Genomic DNA, 16,513 nt, shown 5'->3' on the forward strand with positions numbered 1-16,513 from the left:
TCTCTACTCAACAAAAGATAAAAAGTGGATGCTAACTTGAAAATGTCCACTTCATGACATCACAAGGTGGAACAGAGCATTTTGAGCTTTGGAGATGTAAACAGACTAATAATAAAGTGTTACTCAAACACGTGTGAATGAAACAAATCACAATTGCAGGTCTGTTTTTGATGAAGTAACAACATTATAACATGTCTAAAAGCTCGCAAGAGTCCAATCCAGATGGTTTTAAAAAATCCCATTAGCGGTTTCTTGTTTATGTTTCTACAATAATGTTGCCATGATATTAAAATTTCAGACTCGATTTTGATACAAAGGAATTCACTCAATACTCGATAACAATTACCAGTGCAATACCACAGTGAAGATAACAAAAATGCTCCTGTTTTAGTAATAGAATGTAATTTTCATACACAAAATACAGTAGTAGTATTTTCTTTACGTTAGTATGAGATATTGTTCCGATAAAGCTCAAAATCATTCTACAACTGATCAGGAAAGTTCGAATTTTGTGCCGTTAATGTGATTTTTTTGCAGCATTTATACTTGTTCCAATGAGTATCTAGTTTTGATATTGGTTTTAGTATCAGCTAATATCTAATTTTCAATACTTTCAAAAACCATAGCGGACAACACGTACAAATTAAATATACTTTTGCACTTATTAATAATAATTGTTTCAGTAACACTAAATTATCATTTCTTGTTGATCTGTTCATGGGTTTGACCTTCTATTTATACGCCACATTTTGAGAACTTTTCATTATTCAAAAAATTAGATATTTTGTTTTACATTTTTAATTGCTATGGCAACGGTGCTAATTTTTCCTCTCTGACTAAAATAGAGACTCTGGGAAACTTATCCAGATCATGAGCCTACGTTTGAGTTGTTTTTGTTAAGGGTTTTCTTGTAAAAATAGAGCCAAGAAGATGGGGTTTATTCTATCATAGTTTTTAATATTATTATTCTTCGTTTTATGATGCACAATAACCCCGACGCAAGTTCCTAGATTGTGATTTTTGACAATAAAACGCGTTCTGATTCTGAAATGCCTCCTTCACTCATATGCTGTGCACACATTATCCCATTGGATTGACAAATTAGTAAAAACAAAAACCAGCTCTGGACACAAATCAGACAAGAAACACATAATTACATCATTTGTTTGTATTTAAGATCTTCGTACCCCGTGAATGGAGGATTTGTTTTGTCTAAAAGGGAAATCCGTCTTGCTGAACCTCAAAACTCAAATATAAGTCACCATCTTTTCATTTTTACCTGTGTATTCGGGAGAGCACATGCAGGTGTAGTTGTTGATCCCGTCCACGCACGTTGAGTTGTTCTCGCAGTCGTTGTCTTCACAGTCGTCGATGTTGATCTCACACGCGTCGCCTTCGAAACCCTCCGGACACACACACCTGGGGTCAGATAGTACACATCAGTATTTAAAGGTCCTGTACTACGCAAAATTGACTTTAAGCTTTAAGTCATGTTATAAAAAACACACTCAAAAAACACACCTGGAGTACCTGGAGCTTTGTTTGATTCACACATGTTTGAGGAATCCTATTTTTGTTCAGTTAAAACTAGTAAAAATTGTTTGATCTTGTTGATTTGAGCACAGCCGTAATGATGTATAAGGCAAACTGTATAATCATAAGCTCTACTTGTTTACAGATGTTATTCGAACAAAGAGAGAGATCTTAGACGAACAGGTATGTTAAAAAAAATTAAGACTAAAACCAGTAAAAAACCATCATTGTACTGTACATCATTTCTGTAAGGGAACAACCTCGAGGATAAATAAAAAAAACTCCAACACAATAGCAACATTTAAAAAGAGGTACGAAACATTACTTTTTGATCATTACAGGACTCAGGAATGATTTATATGAACTGTCGTGGTCTGTAGTTTTTCTTTTGCTACATATTGAGTCATTTGTTGTAGAACTGATGCTGCTTTTCTTAGATTTCTTGTGCGTTATTAAATAGTATTAGGCATTATAAGTCTTTTTTTTACTTCAGCCTAAACCCTTTCGGTCATGATAGAAATGTTATGTACAATCTCAAAATGCTCTGTTCCACCTTGTGATGTCATGAAGTGCTAGTTTTCAAGCTACTTTTTACATTTTTTCAGTAATAATCAGCAATTCCAGGTCTGAAATCATCCAAATGATTCAGTTTGAGAGAAAAACTCAGCTTAAAGATACAGGTTTGTGCGTTAAACATGTGTGAATGAAACAAAACACAACTCCAGGTCTGTTTGTGATGAGAAAACAACATTAAAACATAGATATAGATCAGAAAATTGCGTTAACAGATCTAAGGAAAGTTCTAAGGAATGTCTAAGAATGATTATCCATAACTAGAGCTTAGAATAGTACACGCACACACAGTTGTTTGTATTGCGGATCTAATATAAAGCTCTCACGCGGCACGCACTCTGTAAAATTAATATCTCATTATACAGACAATGGCTTTAACCAATATTCCTATCCCCATGTAAACAAAACCAGTGACAGTTCAAATACGCTCACAGCAAACAAGTTAACCCAGTCTTTGTAAATACTCTCAATAAATAGGAAGCTGTGTTTGCAGAAGGTCTGTCCAACTCAGATTCATGGGAAGACAGAGCAGCTCCCCCATTGCCTTGTGTTAATTAAAAACCACTTATCATTACTGGTGCAGCACTACTGAAGGATTTGTCCCATCAAAATAATGAGCTAGGCCCCTTGTTTTAATTGTGTTGGGAGTGAACGGCTAAATGCACCAGATCCTTGCAGAAACAGTAAATATGCCATTATGGGACGTTTAGGGTCTTTTTCATCAATTAATTGGTCAATTGAAGCGGTAGTGAAAGAGATTTTCTGTGGTATTAGTGGGTTGATATCGTTTGGGAATTGAACAGTACGGGTAAAAGCGTTTGTGTTTTTTTTCTGCTCTGCGATAAGATTTGAACTGTAGGAGTTTGAATAAATTACTTCTATGACTTATTATAGATCCAAACTCATACTAAAGTGCACCGTTTTAATATTATTGTAGATTTAGAATAGTTTTTTTGAGGGATAATCACTTATGACTATATTTTCTTCTGCAATATTAACTTCAGGTCTAGTATTTCTTATAAATATTGAGCCCAAAATTAGTTCGTAACTTCCAAAATGCCTACTAAGACTGCTCACCAAAAGTTGCTTCCCTCTCCTTCCTTCAGATGGCATGTTCCTCCATTTTGGCACGGGTTACTGATGCAGGCGTGAATTGGCTCCTCGCAATTCTGGCCCTGGACATAAACAGTAAATGGTTTAGTAAGGATTTAAAAAACTAACTGGTGGCTAATTGTTGTGTTAAGTGCAGCTTGTAGTGATAATACTGCATGGTCTAATACCTGCAGCGGTGGAAAGTAAAGATGTAAAAGGAGTAAATGTCTGTGTAATCCCTCAGTCGTTCATGTCTGATTCATAATAAAAGCTGAAGTAAAATCTGGATGAGAAGCGAAACGTCTTCACTCGTACAACGTTTCGTACAGTTGACAGATTTAACTTCAGCTTTTACTATAAAAGTAGTAAAGTACTGTACTTAGTGCATTTTAATGTGTGTACTTTTTAATTTTACTTCACTATATTTGAGAGGAGGTATTTGTACTTTCTACTTCACTACATTTCCGAACAGAACTGAAAAGTAAAAGTTTGAGACCTGCAGAAAAGGCTGAAGGTTTATTTTTAACACGTTCACAAACAAAAATATATAAAAAACGAACAACTGATTCAGCTGTTTCTGTTGAACAAAATTCAGTACAAATCACTACATTTTGAAACTTTATTACATCTCAAAATATTTTTTACTCTTTAAGTACATTTTTAAACAGGTACTTTAATACTTTTACTTACGTAGCTTTTTTATGTGACACTTTTGCTTTTTACTATTATTTTTCTTGCTCTGGTATCTATACTTTTACTTAAATAACAAATTCAGTACTTCTTCCACCACTGAGTACCTTAAATCCGTACGGACAGTTGCAGCGGTAGTAGTTTACAGGGTCGTTGGTGCAGGTGCCATCGTTTTTACATGGATTGGACAGACAAGGGTCACACTTTGCCTGTATACTTATGTCCACAGGTCCTACAACAAGACACACAATTTAACAAAGGCCATAATAAACAATGTTACAAACTGTAAAATGCAGCACATATTTAAAGATGTACTATGCAGCTTTTCTGGAGGAGGGTCTGCCAGTCACTTGTGTTCATGGAGATATTATTGCTTTGAAATTAATGTTTTTAAATGGTAAAAGATCACATTTTATATAGCGCACTCAAAGCCAAAGAAACCACTCACCAATTCACACACACATTCACAGACACTGGGGGCGAAGTGGGTTAAGTTTCCCCGCATTCATCTGTAAGAGCTAGAATCGCACCGCCAACTTGTAAATCAGTAGATCTGATCTCTCTACCAATGATGTTTTATGTCCAGAGCGGGATTCGAACTCCCAACCTTCAGATCAGTGGACAAACACTGAGCTCACGTTACTTGAATACATCCAAAACAGACCAGTTTAATGTCCTACTGCGAAACATTCCAGGCGAAGCAATAACTTTAGTAGATGTTATGGTAGACCCTCACCCTAATAAAAAAGCTACAAAGTCCACCTTTAAATATACAATGCTGTGAGAGTTTTGTAGGAGCATGGCATGTACAAAAGGACTCTGGGTAAAAAACATGAGGAGTGAAAAGGGAAAGGCTCAGTTGGTTTTAGGCTCATTGGATTCAAAGCACTGGGACTGGTCTTCAGGAGGAACCACGACTCAACAGGTAGATTTGATAAACTACTTTACCTGGCACCAGAAAACCACAAGGCCCCGGGACTTCTACAGTGCATCACGTTAGGTTAAAAATAGGTTTCAGTCAAATGTCCATAATCATGTGTTAAAGGAGACCTATTATGCAAAATCGACTTTTCTATTTACTCACCTAAAGTTGTTTTTGGAGTGATTTGTGCATGTTTTTTAATCTTTAATCGCTAATTTTCAAGACGCCATATTGCTGATCAATCCCCATTTTCACACGCCCACTGCTCTCTACTTACTTTGTTACTCAAGCTTTATTTTCTTAATCAGTGATACACGCAGGATTTGGCAGGGTTGGGTAGTAATTTTGGTACAAATAACAAAAAAAAATCTGCTACTCGCTAGTGTGATGTGCAGCTATCCATCGGAGGTGCTGACTCTTTGTTGTGATGAAGTTCCCATTGGGCACCGCAGTTTTCTAAGTTAAGTTCTAAGTTATTTTAAATGAATATTGCAATTTTTTGAGATGTCAGATTATAACATGATTCACAGATGTCAGAGATTATATTATAGAGCGCGTACAAGCACAATAGGTCTTCTTTAACCTTATTTAGGTGCAATAGTCAAATGCAGAAAGCCAAAATAACACTACACATATTTAAAAATAATATATGGCAACTTGTGGTCTCCTCTAGGAGTCCTCAGCAGGTTGCTTCTGTGACTATGTACCTGTGCAGGTGAACTTCTTGGAGGGAGTGGTCAGGAGCAGTTTGTCGGTCATGTCTCCAGGTCCTGCACAGCGCGCGATGCCTGGCTCTTTGTAGCCGCTCTTCACCCAGTCAGACAACCACTGCAGGTGACAGTCACAGTGCAGAGGGTTGGCCCCCAGAGCCCTGACAACAACAAAGCAAACACACACTTAACATAAACACAAGCCACTTTTGTGTAACTGTATTTGTTGCACCGTTAATCTTAAGCTCCACAACAATGAACAATCTGTCAGAGAATGAATACAAGCGGACTGCATAGTAGATCACTGCCAAATTAAATATGAAGATGAGGGGAATTTTATTATGATTCATAGCAGGCAGTGTTCTCACTTTAAAAGCTGAAAAAGCAAAAGATAAGTGACGCATTGTGGCCCTATCCATGGTGCTGATCTGACTTCAAACACTGTCACAATCTTTGAAGCTTTTATTTAGCACAGTACAAATGGGGTTCAGTTTTGTTGCAAATTGTCATCTGTTTATAGAAATTACACTGCTGTACACTTCTGTGCATCCTCATGTGTAAGTCGTATGCATTTGTTGCTAAGCGACTATGGCACTTACACACTTATAGCACATACTTATTTCTGGAATTTCTCAGTAAATAGACCTTTATGATGGTAATGTGCTTTTTCGATCTAGCGCGTGACCTACAGGTTAAAAAGCAGGCACTTGAGTGACAGTGATAATATATACACATGTGTGCACTCACAGGTGAGAGAGTGATGAGAGGTCTTTGAAGGCTCCCTCTGGTATCAGTGATATGTCGTTGCCATGGAGAGACCTATGAAATCGCACCGGGAGCAGAGTAAAGAGCAGGAAATGTAGAAACAGTCGAATGTTGGAATCAGTGGCACAGCTCCCTCACTTATCGGCAGATACTCACAGCAGACGCAGAGACTTGAGTCCATCAAACGCTCTCACCGGGATGCACCGCAGCCGATTGTAGCTCAGGATGCTTCACACATACAAAATAAACATGTTAACATAAAGCACACCCCCAGCACATATCTTAAAATACAGGCATTGAAAGGATGTTTTAGTGTGTCACGGTGATTATTTTGCAAATTAGACAAACCAGCCACAGTATGTTGCACCAAACATAGAATGTATTTACGATAAGCCGTTTTTAGGTTCAACATAGAGGCTCCTTTCATTTTCAGATTTTCTCCAAACTTGAGCCTTCTAACTTCCACACACCCGCAGAAGCAATTAGCAGAGGGGAATAGCACTGGCTAATTCTGGTGCCTGTTTATTTGTACAGTAAAAAACCATAGACTGCAGAAAAGAAGTGGACTAAGTGAGCGTGACGTCACCCACAGCGTTCAGCTCCAGTTAAATGAAGCTCATCGAGGCTAGAGCAGTTATACGGACAAATTTGGAGCCATGACTATTAGAGAAACTAAAGAGCCAATCCGGAGCGAGGCTAAAGAGAGCGACGATGGGGAAATTTGTCTGATATATCTGTTATTAATGTTCATATCTCGATTTACTGACAAAATAACTCAATAATAACACCAGGATCATGTAGAGCGGGTTAATACGAACAGTTTAAGATCAAAATAATGAGTCTGACAGCAGCAGTTACAGAGAGAGGGGCAACGTTTTTTCAATAGAAAGTGAATTGGAGCCAGAGCCGATGGAGCCGGAAGTGCGCCTATGCTCTCTTCCTTTCTGGAACGCAGCGCCAAGCAGGTTAACTATGTCCATTTATATAAACAGTCTATGGTGACAACCCTTAATTATTTTTAGAGCAACTTTATGAGACCATTTAACTGCTGTTGAACCCAAATGTTGAACCCATTTAACTGCTGTTGAACCCAAAACACACCACTATTTATGCCAGCGACACGTACATACTGTATATTTAGCCGATCCATTAGTTGTATTTTGATAAACGTTAAAAACAAAAGGCAAAGTGGTCATTTCAGAGGCGTCACTCACAGCGTAAGCAGCTCGGACATGTTACTGAGGCTGTGGTTGGACAACGTGCTGATCTGGTTGTTACTCAAATCGCTGGAAAGAAAAACAAATATATCAAACACATGCATTAGCAAACACCACAGACAGTACAGTGCAGGTCTTCTAGCGCCGTATGTTCAAGTCACATTCTCCACGCGTTGCATACAAACCCAGCTCAGCCAGTCGAGACATGAAGTACAAGGTGCAGACGGGTTAGAACAGTGTTTCTCCACAGTCAAGCAAAACGATTCATTTGAACTGATTTAAAATTGATGTTCATATCGTTTAGCTCAGTATTCATTGACAGTAACAGTGAACCCGACACGACGAATACTTTGTGAATCAGAAAAGGCTACACAAAGGCTTGTTGACCTTCACACTGCGTTACCGCGTGTTGCATCAGACCACCTGTGTAATTTAGCGTGTAAATTTGTAAACATGAAGCTCTGTTGTTATTAGCAAACTGTATTTTCGTCAGATATTCCTCTTGATCAGTGATGGAGGAAGTATTCATTTTTGATACTTAGATACAGAGGTAGAAGTAAAAGTATCACATGCAAAAATCTACATAAGTAAAAGTATTTAAGTACCTGTTTAAAAATGCAGTTTAAGAGTAAAAAGTAAAAGTATTTCACACAAGTTGTTCATTTGTTAAAGTGTTAAATGTAGGGATATTGATTAAAATGATACATATTTTGGTCAACAGTAACAATACGAATCAATGTCTTAATTTTTCTTATGAATTCTGTGTATTTTTTTTTTGTTTCCTCGAAGCTGAAGCTTGAACTCGAAAACTTTAGTCAAGATGTTACCGCAAACATAACAAAAATAACCTCTCAAATCATATGAAAAGTGCTTTTTACTTTTCAATCCTGTTAAAAAATGTAGTAGAGTAGAAAGTACAGATCCTGCTCTCAAATGTAGTGAAGTAAAAGTAACAAGTATCCACTGTAAAATGTAGTTAAGTGAAGTATTTAATTGATAAAATACATGTGTGTCTCGTTTGTCATCACAGTTCTCTATCAGATATACTTACATTAGCGTTAGATGCTTGTAATTTGAGAGCTCTGCGGGCACCTGAGTGAAGTGGTTACCGTCCAGATATCTGAAAAAGATAAATAAAACAACAGGAAGCAAATGAGAGATGAGGAAAGAGGCAGAAAATTAAGTTACTGAGCCACAAGGGAGCAGCTCATCACTAACACATGAGCAATCAGTACTGCAAGAGCTATAATAAACTGTTGAGTTTAATATTTAATACCCTCACAGGAAAAACAACACAGTAACACGTGACTGGGACGGTTGCAGTGAATCTACTAAATAAATGAAGTCTCTGTTAATATTTGAGAAACGCATCATCTGGTGAATTAATAGGATTCCTCGTGGCTATATCTCATGTTCCATTCAAAGCGATCATTCGGCTCTGAAGTAATTGTTCCTGTGATGGGCTTCTCCAATAAAGGCACTCAATGAGTCACTCGAGTGTCTACCTGTCTGTGCAAATGTACGACGACTGAGTGAGCGCTCTTGTAAACTAATTAAGATCAAAGATTTATTTTCTCAGCTACAGACAAAACATAATACGGTGATGACTGCTACATGTCTCTGAAAGTGAGAGATTTTTAGAGGTCCTATATTACGCAAAATTGACTATTGTGAGTTTTTAGACATGTTTTAATGCTTTTACCTTCTCAAAAACATACCCGGAGTTGTGTTTTGTTTCATTCACACATTGAGTAATCCTTTATTACTAGTCTGTCTACATCTCCAAAGCTCAGAATGCTCCAATCCACCTAGTGATGTCATGAAGCGGTAGTTTTCAAGTTAACAGCGTAAAGATTGGCAATTCCAAGATGTATGCACTTCCTGTATTACTCCATAACATCGTGTTTTCTGTTTGAGAGAAGAACTCAGCCTAAATATGCAGGGTTTGAATGAAATAAAACACAGCTCCAGGTCTGTTTGTGATGAGGAAACAGCATTAGAACATAGATCAGAAAATAGCGTAATATGGCCACTTTAAGAATGGTACACTGCCTGGCCAAAAAAAAAAAAAACAACAAGTTGCCACCAGGATTTAACTAAACAAATATGTTGTAGTTGCTGCAGTTGGTCCGGTCTAGATTCAGCAGAATGAGGTCAGCTGACACCTGAATATACTGAATGACCAGGTTATTCCATCATTGGATTTGTTCTTCCCTGACGACACGGGCGTATTCCAAGATGACAATGCCAGGATTCATCGGGCTCAAATTGTGACAGAGTGGATCAGGAGCATGAGACGTCATTTTCACACATGGATTGTCCACCACAGAGTCCAGACCTTAACCCCATTGAGAATCTTTGGGATGAGCTGGAGAAGCTTTGTGCAGCGTCAGACTCGACCATCATCAGTGCAACAACTTGGTGAGAAATTAATGCAACACTGGATGGAAATAAATCTTGTGACGTTGCAAAAGCGAAATCGAAACAATGCCACATCAAAAAGGCCGTCCAACCAAATATTAAAGTGTGTGACCTTTTTTTTTTTTTTTTGGTGGCGACTATTTTTTTGGCCAGGCTGTGTATGTTGAGTATTATATTATCAAGGTCCTCACAGCTCCGTGGTCTCCTTGGGCAGTCCTTTTGGCAGCGTAGTGAGGCCTTTGTTGCTACAGCGCACCACAGTGTCCAAGCAGGAACACTCAGCGGGACACCTCAGCACAGGAGAGCAGCTGTTCTCATCATTACCTAAAGACGACAAGGAAAAAGCGATTCTTGATACGAACTTGGGACTAGCTTCGTGTAAATAAAATGAATGTTATATCTGATTATGATTAGACTTTAAGTGAGGGTCATACCATCTTCACATGCAAAGTCCTGGACTGCAACATCCTGAATTGGGATCTCCTTCAGGAAGTAGGGGTTCTGACAGCGTGGGTTCCCGGTGACGATGCGTTTCCGTCTCAGCCAATCACCAAGCCAGGCCAAGTGGCAGTTACAATTGAACGGATTGGCCAGAAGATTCCTGTAAAAAAAACGTTTATTAAAGCATTTTGCATTAGTTTAGCTAGCATATGTCCAGGTAACGAGCTTGAGCGCATTTACTCACAGGGTTGACAGTGAGTGGAGTGTGTCGAAGGCTCCCGGGTTCATAGAGGTGATCTGGTTGTCATATAAAGACAGCAGGCGCACCGAGCTTAACCCCACAAAACTGCTGTTACTGACACAGCTGATGCGGTTGCTCCTCAGCATCCTTGAAACAGAAACGCAAACTCAAAATGTACGGCACATTCACAGGTGTTGATTATGATAATGGTCAGAGTATGAATTATGCATGCTCGTATGTTTGAATGGGCGCTGGACGGACGGTCTCACAGTGTTTTATTCTGAATGCTGCACACGTATTTGATGAGCTATTTTTTTAATTTATTTATTTAATTATTTATTTATTTATTTGATTCATTATTTATTTAATTCATTATTTATTCATTTATGTATTTATTTGATTATATATTTGTGTATTTTTCTGTTTTCTTGAGGCTTTATTTTATTATTTATGTATTTAATTATTTATTTATTCATTTATTTAATTATATAATTATTTATTTGATTATATATTTATTCATTCATTTAATCATTTATGTATTTATTTATTTATTAAATTATGTATTCATTTATTTAATGATTTATCTTAATAGTAAAAGAAAATTCAAGTCTGTCAACTAGATAAAAAGTTGTAGGAGTGAAGATGTTGGACACTGCCTTTTAGCTATCTGAAGGGAGGAGCTAACTGCACTGAAACTTTTTTTTCTTTTATTATGGGTCAAACCTGGATGACTAAGGGATTACGTGTATTAAATTAAGTATATAAGTCAGTTTAAAACATTAAAAACAGGCGCAGGTGTGAGTATAAAAGTTGGTTGCCAGATTATTAAATTGTTTTTGTGGCACCAAAGCATCCAATTTTGCTTGTCCTTGAAATATATAAAATTTTAGTGAAGCAAAACAACCAAAAGCCCTTTTTCCCATCTCAGTTTTGGTCCTTAGACTTGTGATCTTGTGTTAAATGTTAAATTTTCCAGTATCAATGATTAACAAACAAGTCAGAAATGAAGTAGTCCCTAATTTCATACAGTGTTTTTCTCTCCTAACAGATGGCAATGGGCAACCTCCTTTTTCATAGACTGCACAGTGATGTGTTTTAAAGTCATCACCTGTTACCAAACAAAGCTCTCGTCTAAGTATATGCATGTGCGCGTGGTGCTTACAGCGTCCGCAGTCCGCCCAGTCCCTTCAGCATACGGTGGTGTATATTCTCCAGCCTGTTGGAGGTCAGGATGAGCTCATTGACCCCGGCGGCCCCTTCAAACGTCCCCTCCTCGATGTCTGTGATGCGGTTATTGCTCAGGTTACTGCAACAATGAAAAAAACAAACAAAAAAAAAACCCATGTACAAATATGCTATCAGTAAAAAACACACTATCTACAAAGCGCGACCGCAGAGTGACTTTGTAAGCGCCCTGCTATTTTCACAATACCAGTCTGACTCACATCTTTCGCAGGTGAGGCAACTTTTTGAAGATCCCCGTCGCCTCCAGCACAGAGAATTCATTGTTGTTCAGCCGCCTATAAGAATAGAAGAAGCCGGTTGGAGACAAAGAGAGAGGGTAACATAGAAGGCATAAGATAAAAGCCATCTGCTGTTTGTTCTATGTACCACACGCGGATTGGCTTTGTACTGCTAGACGGGCCGGTGCGTGACTCACAGTTCAGCGGTGTATTGAGGGATGTGGTCGGGTATTTTCGTGAGTTTTTGGTTGGAGCAGTCGACCGTCGTGCCCTCGCAGCGGCACTTTTCAGGGCAGGCCAAGTCGGCGAAGCAGTCTCCCCCGAGTTTACTGCGATAATCCTCTGTACCTAGAGTCAACGCACAGTCAGCAAAACATTCACAAAAGAATCTATACGTTCCTTTGTTTTGGAAATGTCGCTCTGAATCAGCGGAGAGAAAAATATGATACGATACAATACTTTGGAGATCTTGCACAAGTGTTGATTTGTTTGACTTAGGACTGACAACTGGAACATTTTATTCAAACCAGTTTTTATTGCTGAATTCCTCGTTTATGAACCTCACTTATGAAGCAGAGGTGGAAAAAGTACTCCCAGAGGTTTTAAAATTATAACCGCTAAATGTATAATTCAAGTACTGCTTTTTCAAGTACTCCCATAAACCAGATAATGTGCATTTTATTGGCATGAAAAAGTATTGTAAAAGTACTTGCTCTTTAAGTTTTACTACTATGATGTTCTACTCATCATATTAAGGCCATTATAACACCACCAACACAATTTTTACTGATGTTTTTCTCTCTAAAAGCTTGTATTTGTTGAAAAGGGTACAAAAGTGCACTGTATTTAAGCAGGCCACTAATTCAATTTCAACCTTAATTAAAACATTCACAGGGAAAAGTTTTCTAATTGTTAGCGAACACCACAAAACAAACTGCTTAGGAGACAGGCAAAAAAGACAAGACCAAAGCAAAGATCCACTACACACATAAGAGAAAGCTGGAGGGTTAGAGAAGAGGAGGAGGAGGAAGAGGAGGAGGAAGAAGAGGAGGAGGAGGCTGCTGTCTCTTGTGTCTTGGCCATGCTGCAGGCTTGGCAGGGCCGTTCCATGGTGCTTGACAGAACCATGTTCCACTATAGGACCCTGCAGCCACATGGTTAGATCAAGCACAAAGGAACAACCTGCTGACCGGCTGCTCCTCCGCTGGGACACAGGGGTGGGGCAGGGCGGAGGACAGGAGAAGAGCACACACTGAGAGGACAGAGGGGGGAGATTAGTGATGGAAGTCAGGAAAAAAACAGGAGACCAATGACCAAAGCTACTTCCAGTGTAAACTCAGGTCTTTAATGTTTGTAATGCCTCTTATATAGGTCGAGTTTCAATTAGGGATGCACCGATCCGATACTGAAATAATCCAAATATCGGTTCAGGTTAGAAAGGTTTGACTTTTTATTTACACAAAGCTGTTCTGTAGTTACTCAACAGATAATTAACAGCTACATAAGACCTTTATATCAGTTTGAGCTTATGTTATTTTAGTTTGAATGAAATAAATGCTGTTTTCTGCACTGGTATTGGTTAATATTGGGAATCGATAAAGCCATAGTGTCAGTATCGGTTTCGAAACTGAAAAAGCAGGATCGGTGCATCCCTAGTCTTAATACATATCCCATAAACACTATGTAATTTACTTTAGGATGCAGAACTGAGCTGTTTTTGTTGTGCTATAAGAATATATACTGTGTGCTATATGTGCGTAGTTATTCTTCCAACTAGTATGCACCTAAAGTGGAGTACACCTTCGAAGCTAGGTGTATTGGCTTAAAAAACAAGATTAAATTGGAGCTCAACTGTGGAATGAATCTTTCCCACAAATTAATTCAATATAAAAAGGATGACGGAGGTACATTTTTGCATTCAGTGTAATAATATCAGTCATGCTTTTAAACTTAAAGTGCTCATATTCGGCTATTTTCTGTTGTTTCCTCATCAAAAACAGACCTGGAGTTGCGTTTTGTTTCATGCACACATGTTTAACACACAAATCTTGCATATTTAGGCTTTTGAGTTCTACTTTTAAACTGAAAACACTCCGTTCCACCTTGTGATGTCATCATGTGGTAATACAGGAAGTGCTCAACTGTGTTTTAAAACTCCATACACTTTCATCAGAACAATTTGGATCATTTCAGTCCTGGAGCTGCCAATTTCTACGGAACTTAAGGTAAAAGGGAGCTGTTAACGTGAAAACTACCTCTTTGTGACATCACAAGGTGGAACGGAGCATTTTGAGCTTTGAAGAAATAGAGAGACTAATAATAAAGGATTAGTCAAACATGTGTGAATGAAACAAAACACAACTCCAGGTGTGTTTTTGATGAGGTAACAACATTATACCATGTCTTAAAGCTCACAAGAGTCAGTTTTGTGTAATATAGGACCTTTAAACAACATTTGAATTAGCCACGAATGGAGAATTCCTTATCCGCCGTTGAGCTCTACTGGGATGAAATGTATTGGGAAGATCAAAATAGCACTGGGAAAGGTTAAACAGATATGGATCCGGTATAGAGCAGAGGGAGCAAACCAGGTTGGAGCCGTAGGGAAAAACAGGTTATATGGAGCGATTGGGCTTGGAGTCTGGAGCAGAAACAGCAGTTAGTATAAAACGAGGGAGGAGAGCTACAGCGGCACTCAAGAGAAGCCAGGAATTATGGGAAACCGGTAAACAACTGAACACACACACCCATAGCGAAAACAGTACACAGAAAAAACTGAACTGTTGTGTAAGGCACTTTATCTGATCGTAAACAAGAGGAATGGTCAGACGAAGGGATCAACGTCGTAAAGGTCAAAGGGCAGGATCCAGGAAGTGAAGGATATGTCAGATTTCAGTGTGTGTGTGTTACTTACAGCCCACGTGTTGGTGTACTCCTGAGTGTGTGAGGCAGTAGGCAGTCAGAAAGAGAAGAAGGGAATTGCTGTGTTTATTATAAAAGCTGTTTTTTTTTTTTTTTTTTTTAAATAGCTGCTTTATCGGTGATTACTTCAGGAAGTAATGGTTTGTGAACAGTGAGATTTGACGTGACATAACATTTGTCAGATGGCTTCAATCAACGAGCACATAGCGGTGGATAGCGGGTTGATTTAGATTTGTGTTTGCGCTGACAGCCGAGCAGATAAAGGAATCATAAATAAAAGTGGTGTGTTTAGTGCAAAAATGTGATTTCGTTTGTTGCTCCCTTTGGCATCAATCAAAGAAGCGCTTGTCGAGATAAAACCAGAAATGAATCTCCCGCGAGTTGAGTTGTTCAAACTGAAATTGGATCTGGAATAAAACAGCGTGAAATAAGACTACACAATGCATATTAAACTGCTGGATTTGAGACGCATTGATCTTTAGGGGCAATACCAAGGTTGTACCGGGGAATGGATCGTGTTTATTCAACTTTTCAACCACAACTGTTCCTAAATTATTCAGCTTTGCCCTGTATGTGGTATGTGCGCTTTGAACGGCTGGTGCCCGGGGAGCGCTTCACAGTTAATGACTACACTGGTGCTACCGTGTGATGCTGTGGTAATGACTGCCGTTAGCCCTCCGCTCATCTCATATGCGTTTGTGATTTACATATTTCCCAGCACCCCCCTGGGCCACCAAACTGTGTGACCTTTTGATGTGGTGTGCACACAGATGCTCACGGACACACGCTCAAACATTAGCCATCATTACGTGAGCTAAAAGTGAAAATGACTGCAGGTTAAATGCAGCGGTGGAAAGTAATGAAGTACAAGTAGTAAAGTACAGTGCTTTTTAGGTATCTGTACTACATTTTACAGTGGATACTTTTTACTTTTACTTCACTACATTTGAGAGCTGTATCTGTACTTTATATTCCACTACTTCTTTGAACTGGATTGAAAAGTAAACAGTACTTTTCATATGATTTAACAGGTTATTTTTACTATATTCGTGGTAACATCCCGACTAAAGTTTTTGAGTTCGAGCTAACAAAATAAATACACAAAATTCAAGAGAAAAATTGAGAAATTGATTCGTACTGGCTGTTATTTTTGAATCAATATCACTAAATTTGAACAACAAATGAACAACACTTTCACTTTTTACTCTTAAAGTACATTTTTAAGTATTTTTTTTCATGTGATACGTTTACTCGAGTAACTTTTTACCTCTGTATCTGCACTTTTACTTAAGTAACAATTATCCACCACTGCTTAACGCACTTTGTCGCTGTAATATTTTCCCTGTTAGTGTCAGTGAGGTGTTGACAGTGACTGTGGTGATATAAGGTTCATAACAAACGCACAAAAGCTGTCAAAGTGTGTCCAGTACAGGTCCCACGAACAAGTTTATTTCAATTTACCCTGACAGCGTTTGTGCAAAAGTAAATATAGTTTCTGTGGTTGTGTTTGTAATCGCACCGTG

General features: G+C 38.4%; 1 protein-coding gene across 5 annotated transcripts in view; it reads right to left on the minus strand.

Moving 5' to 3' along the window:
• slit2 (slit homolog 2 (Drosophila)) overlaps nucleotides 1-16,513 on the minus strand; it is a 98,519-nt gene that overhangs the window by 7,865 nt on the left and 74,141 nt on the right. For all 5 annotated transcript variants that reach the window (XM_033967022.2, XM_033967015.2, XM_055221419.1 and 2 more), the window contains 14 exons: nucleotides 12,266-12,416; nucleotides 12,051-12,125; nucleotides 11,768-11,911; nucleotides 10,609-10,752; nucleotides 10,358-10,524; nucleotides 10,115-10,247; nucleotides 8,554-8,622; nucleotides 7,500-7,571; nucleotides 6,442-6,513; nucleotides 6,268-6,339; nucleotides 5,518-5,681; nucleotides 3,996-4,120; nucleotides 3,184-3,281; nucleotides 1,280-1,419 (listed from right to left, as the gene is read on the minus strand). In XM_033967022.2, the coding sequence (XP_033822913.1) occupies nucleotides 1,280-1,419; nucleotides 3,184-3,281; nucleotides 3,996-4,120; nucleotides 5,518-5,681; nucleotides 6,268-6,339; nucleotides 6,442-6,513; nucleotides 7,500-7,571; nucleotides 8,554-8,622; nucleotides 10,115-10,247; nucleotides 10,358-10,524; nucleotides 10,609-10,752; nucleotides 11,768-11,911; nucleotides 12,051-12,125; nucleotides 12,266-12,416 (1,626 nt within the window). The remainder of the gene's footprint in view (nucleotides 1-1,279; nucleotides 1,420-3,183; nucleotides 3,282-3,995; nucleotides 4,121-5,517; nucleotides 5,682-6,267; nucleotides 6,340-6,441; nucleotides 6,514-7,499; nucleotides 7,572-8,553; nucleotides 8,623-10,114; nucleotides 10,248-10,357; nucleotides 10,525-10,608; nucleotides 10,753-11,767; nucleotides 11,912-12,050; nucleotides 12,126-12,265; nucleotides 12,417-16,513) is intronic.

This window comes from Periophthalmus magnuspinnatus, chromosome 1, assembly GCF_009829125.3.
Source record: "Periophthalmus magnuspinnatus isolate fPerMag1 chromosome 1, fPerMag1.2.pri, whole genome shotgun sequence".
In the NCBI taxonomy this organism is placed as follows: domain Eukaryota; kingdom Metazoa; phylum Chordata; class Actinopteri; order Gobiiformes; family Gobiidae; genus Periophthalmus; species Periophthalmus magnuspinnatus.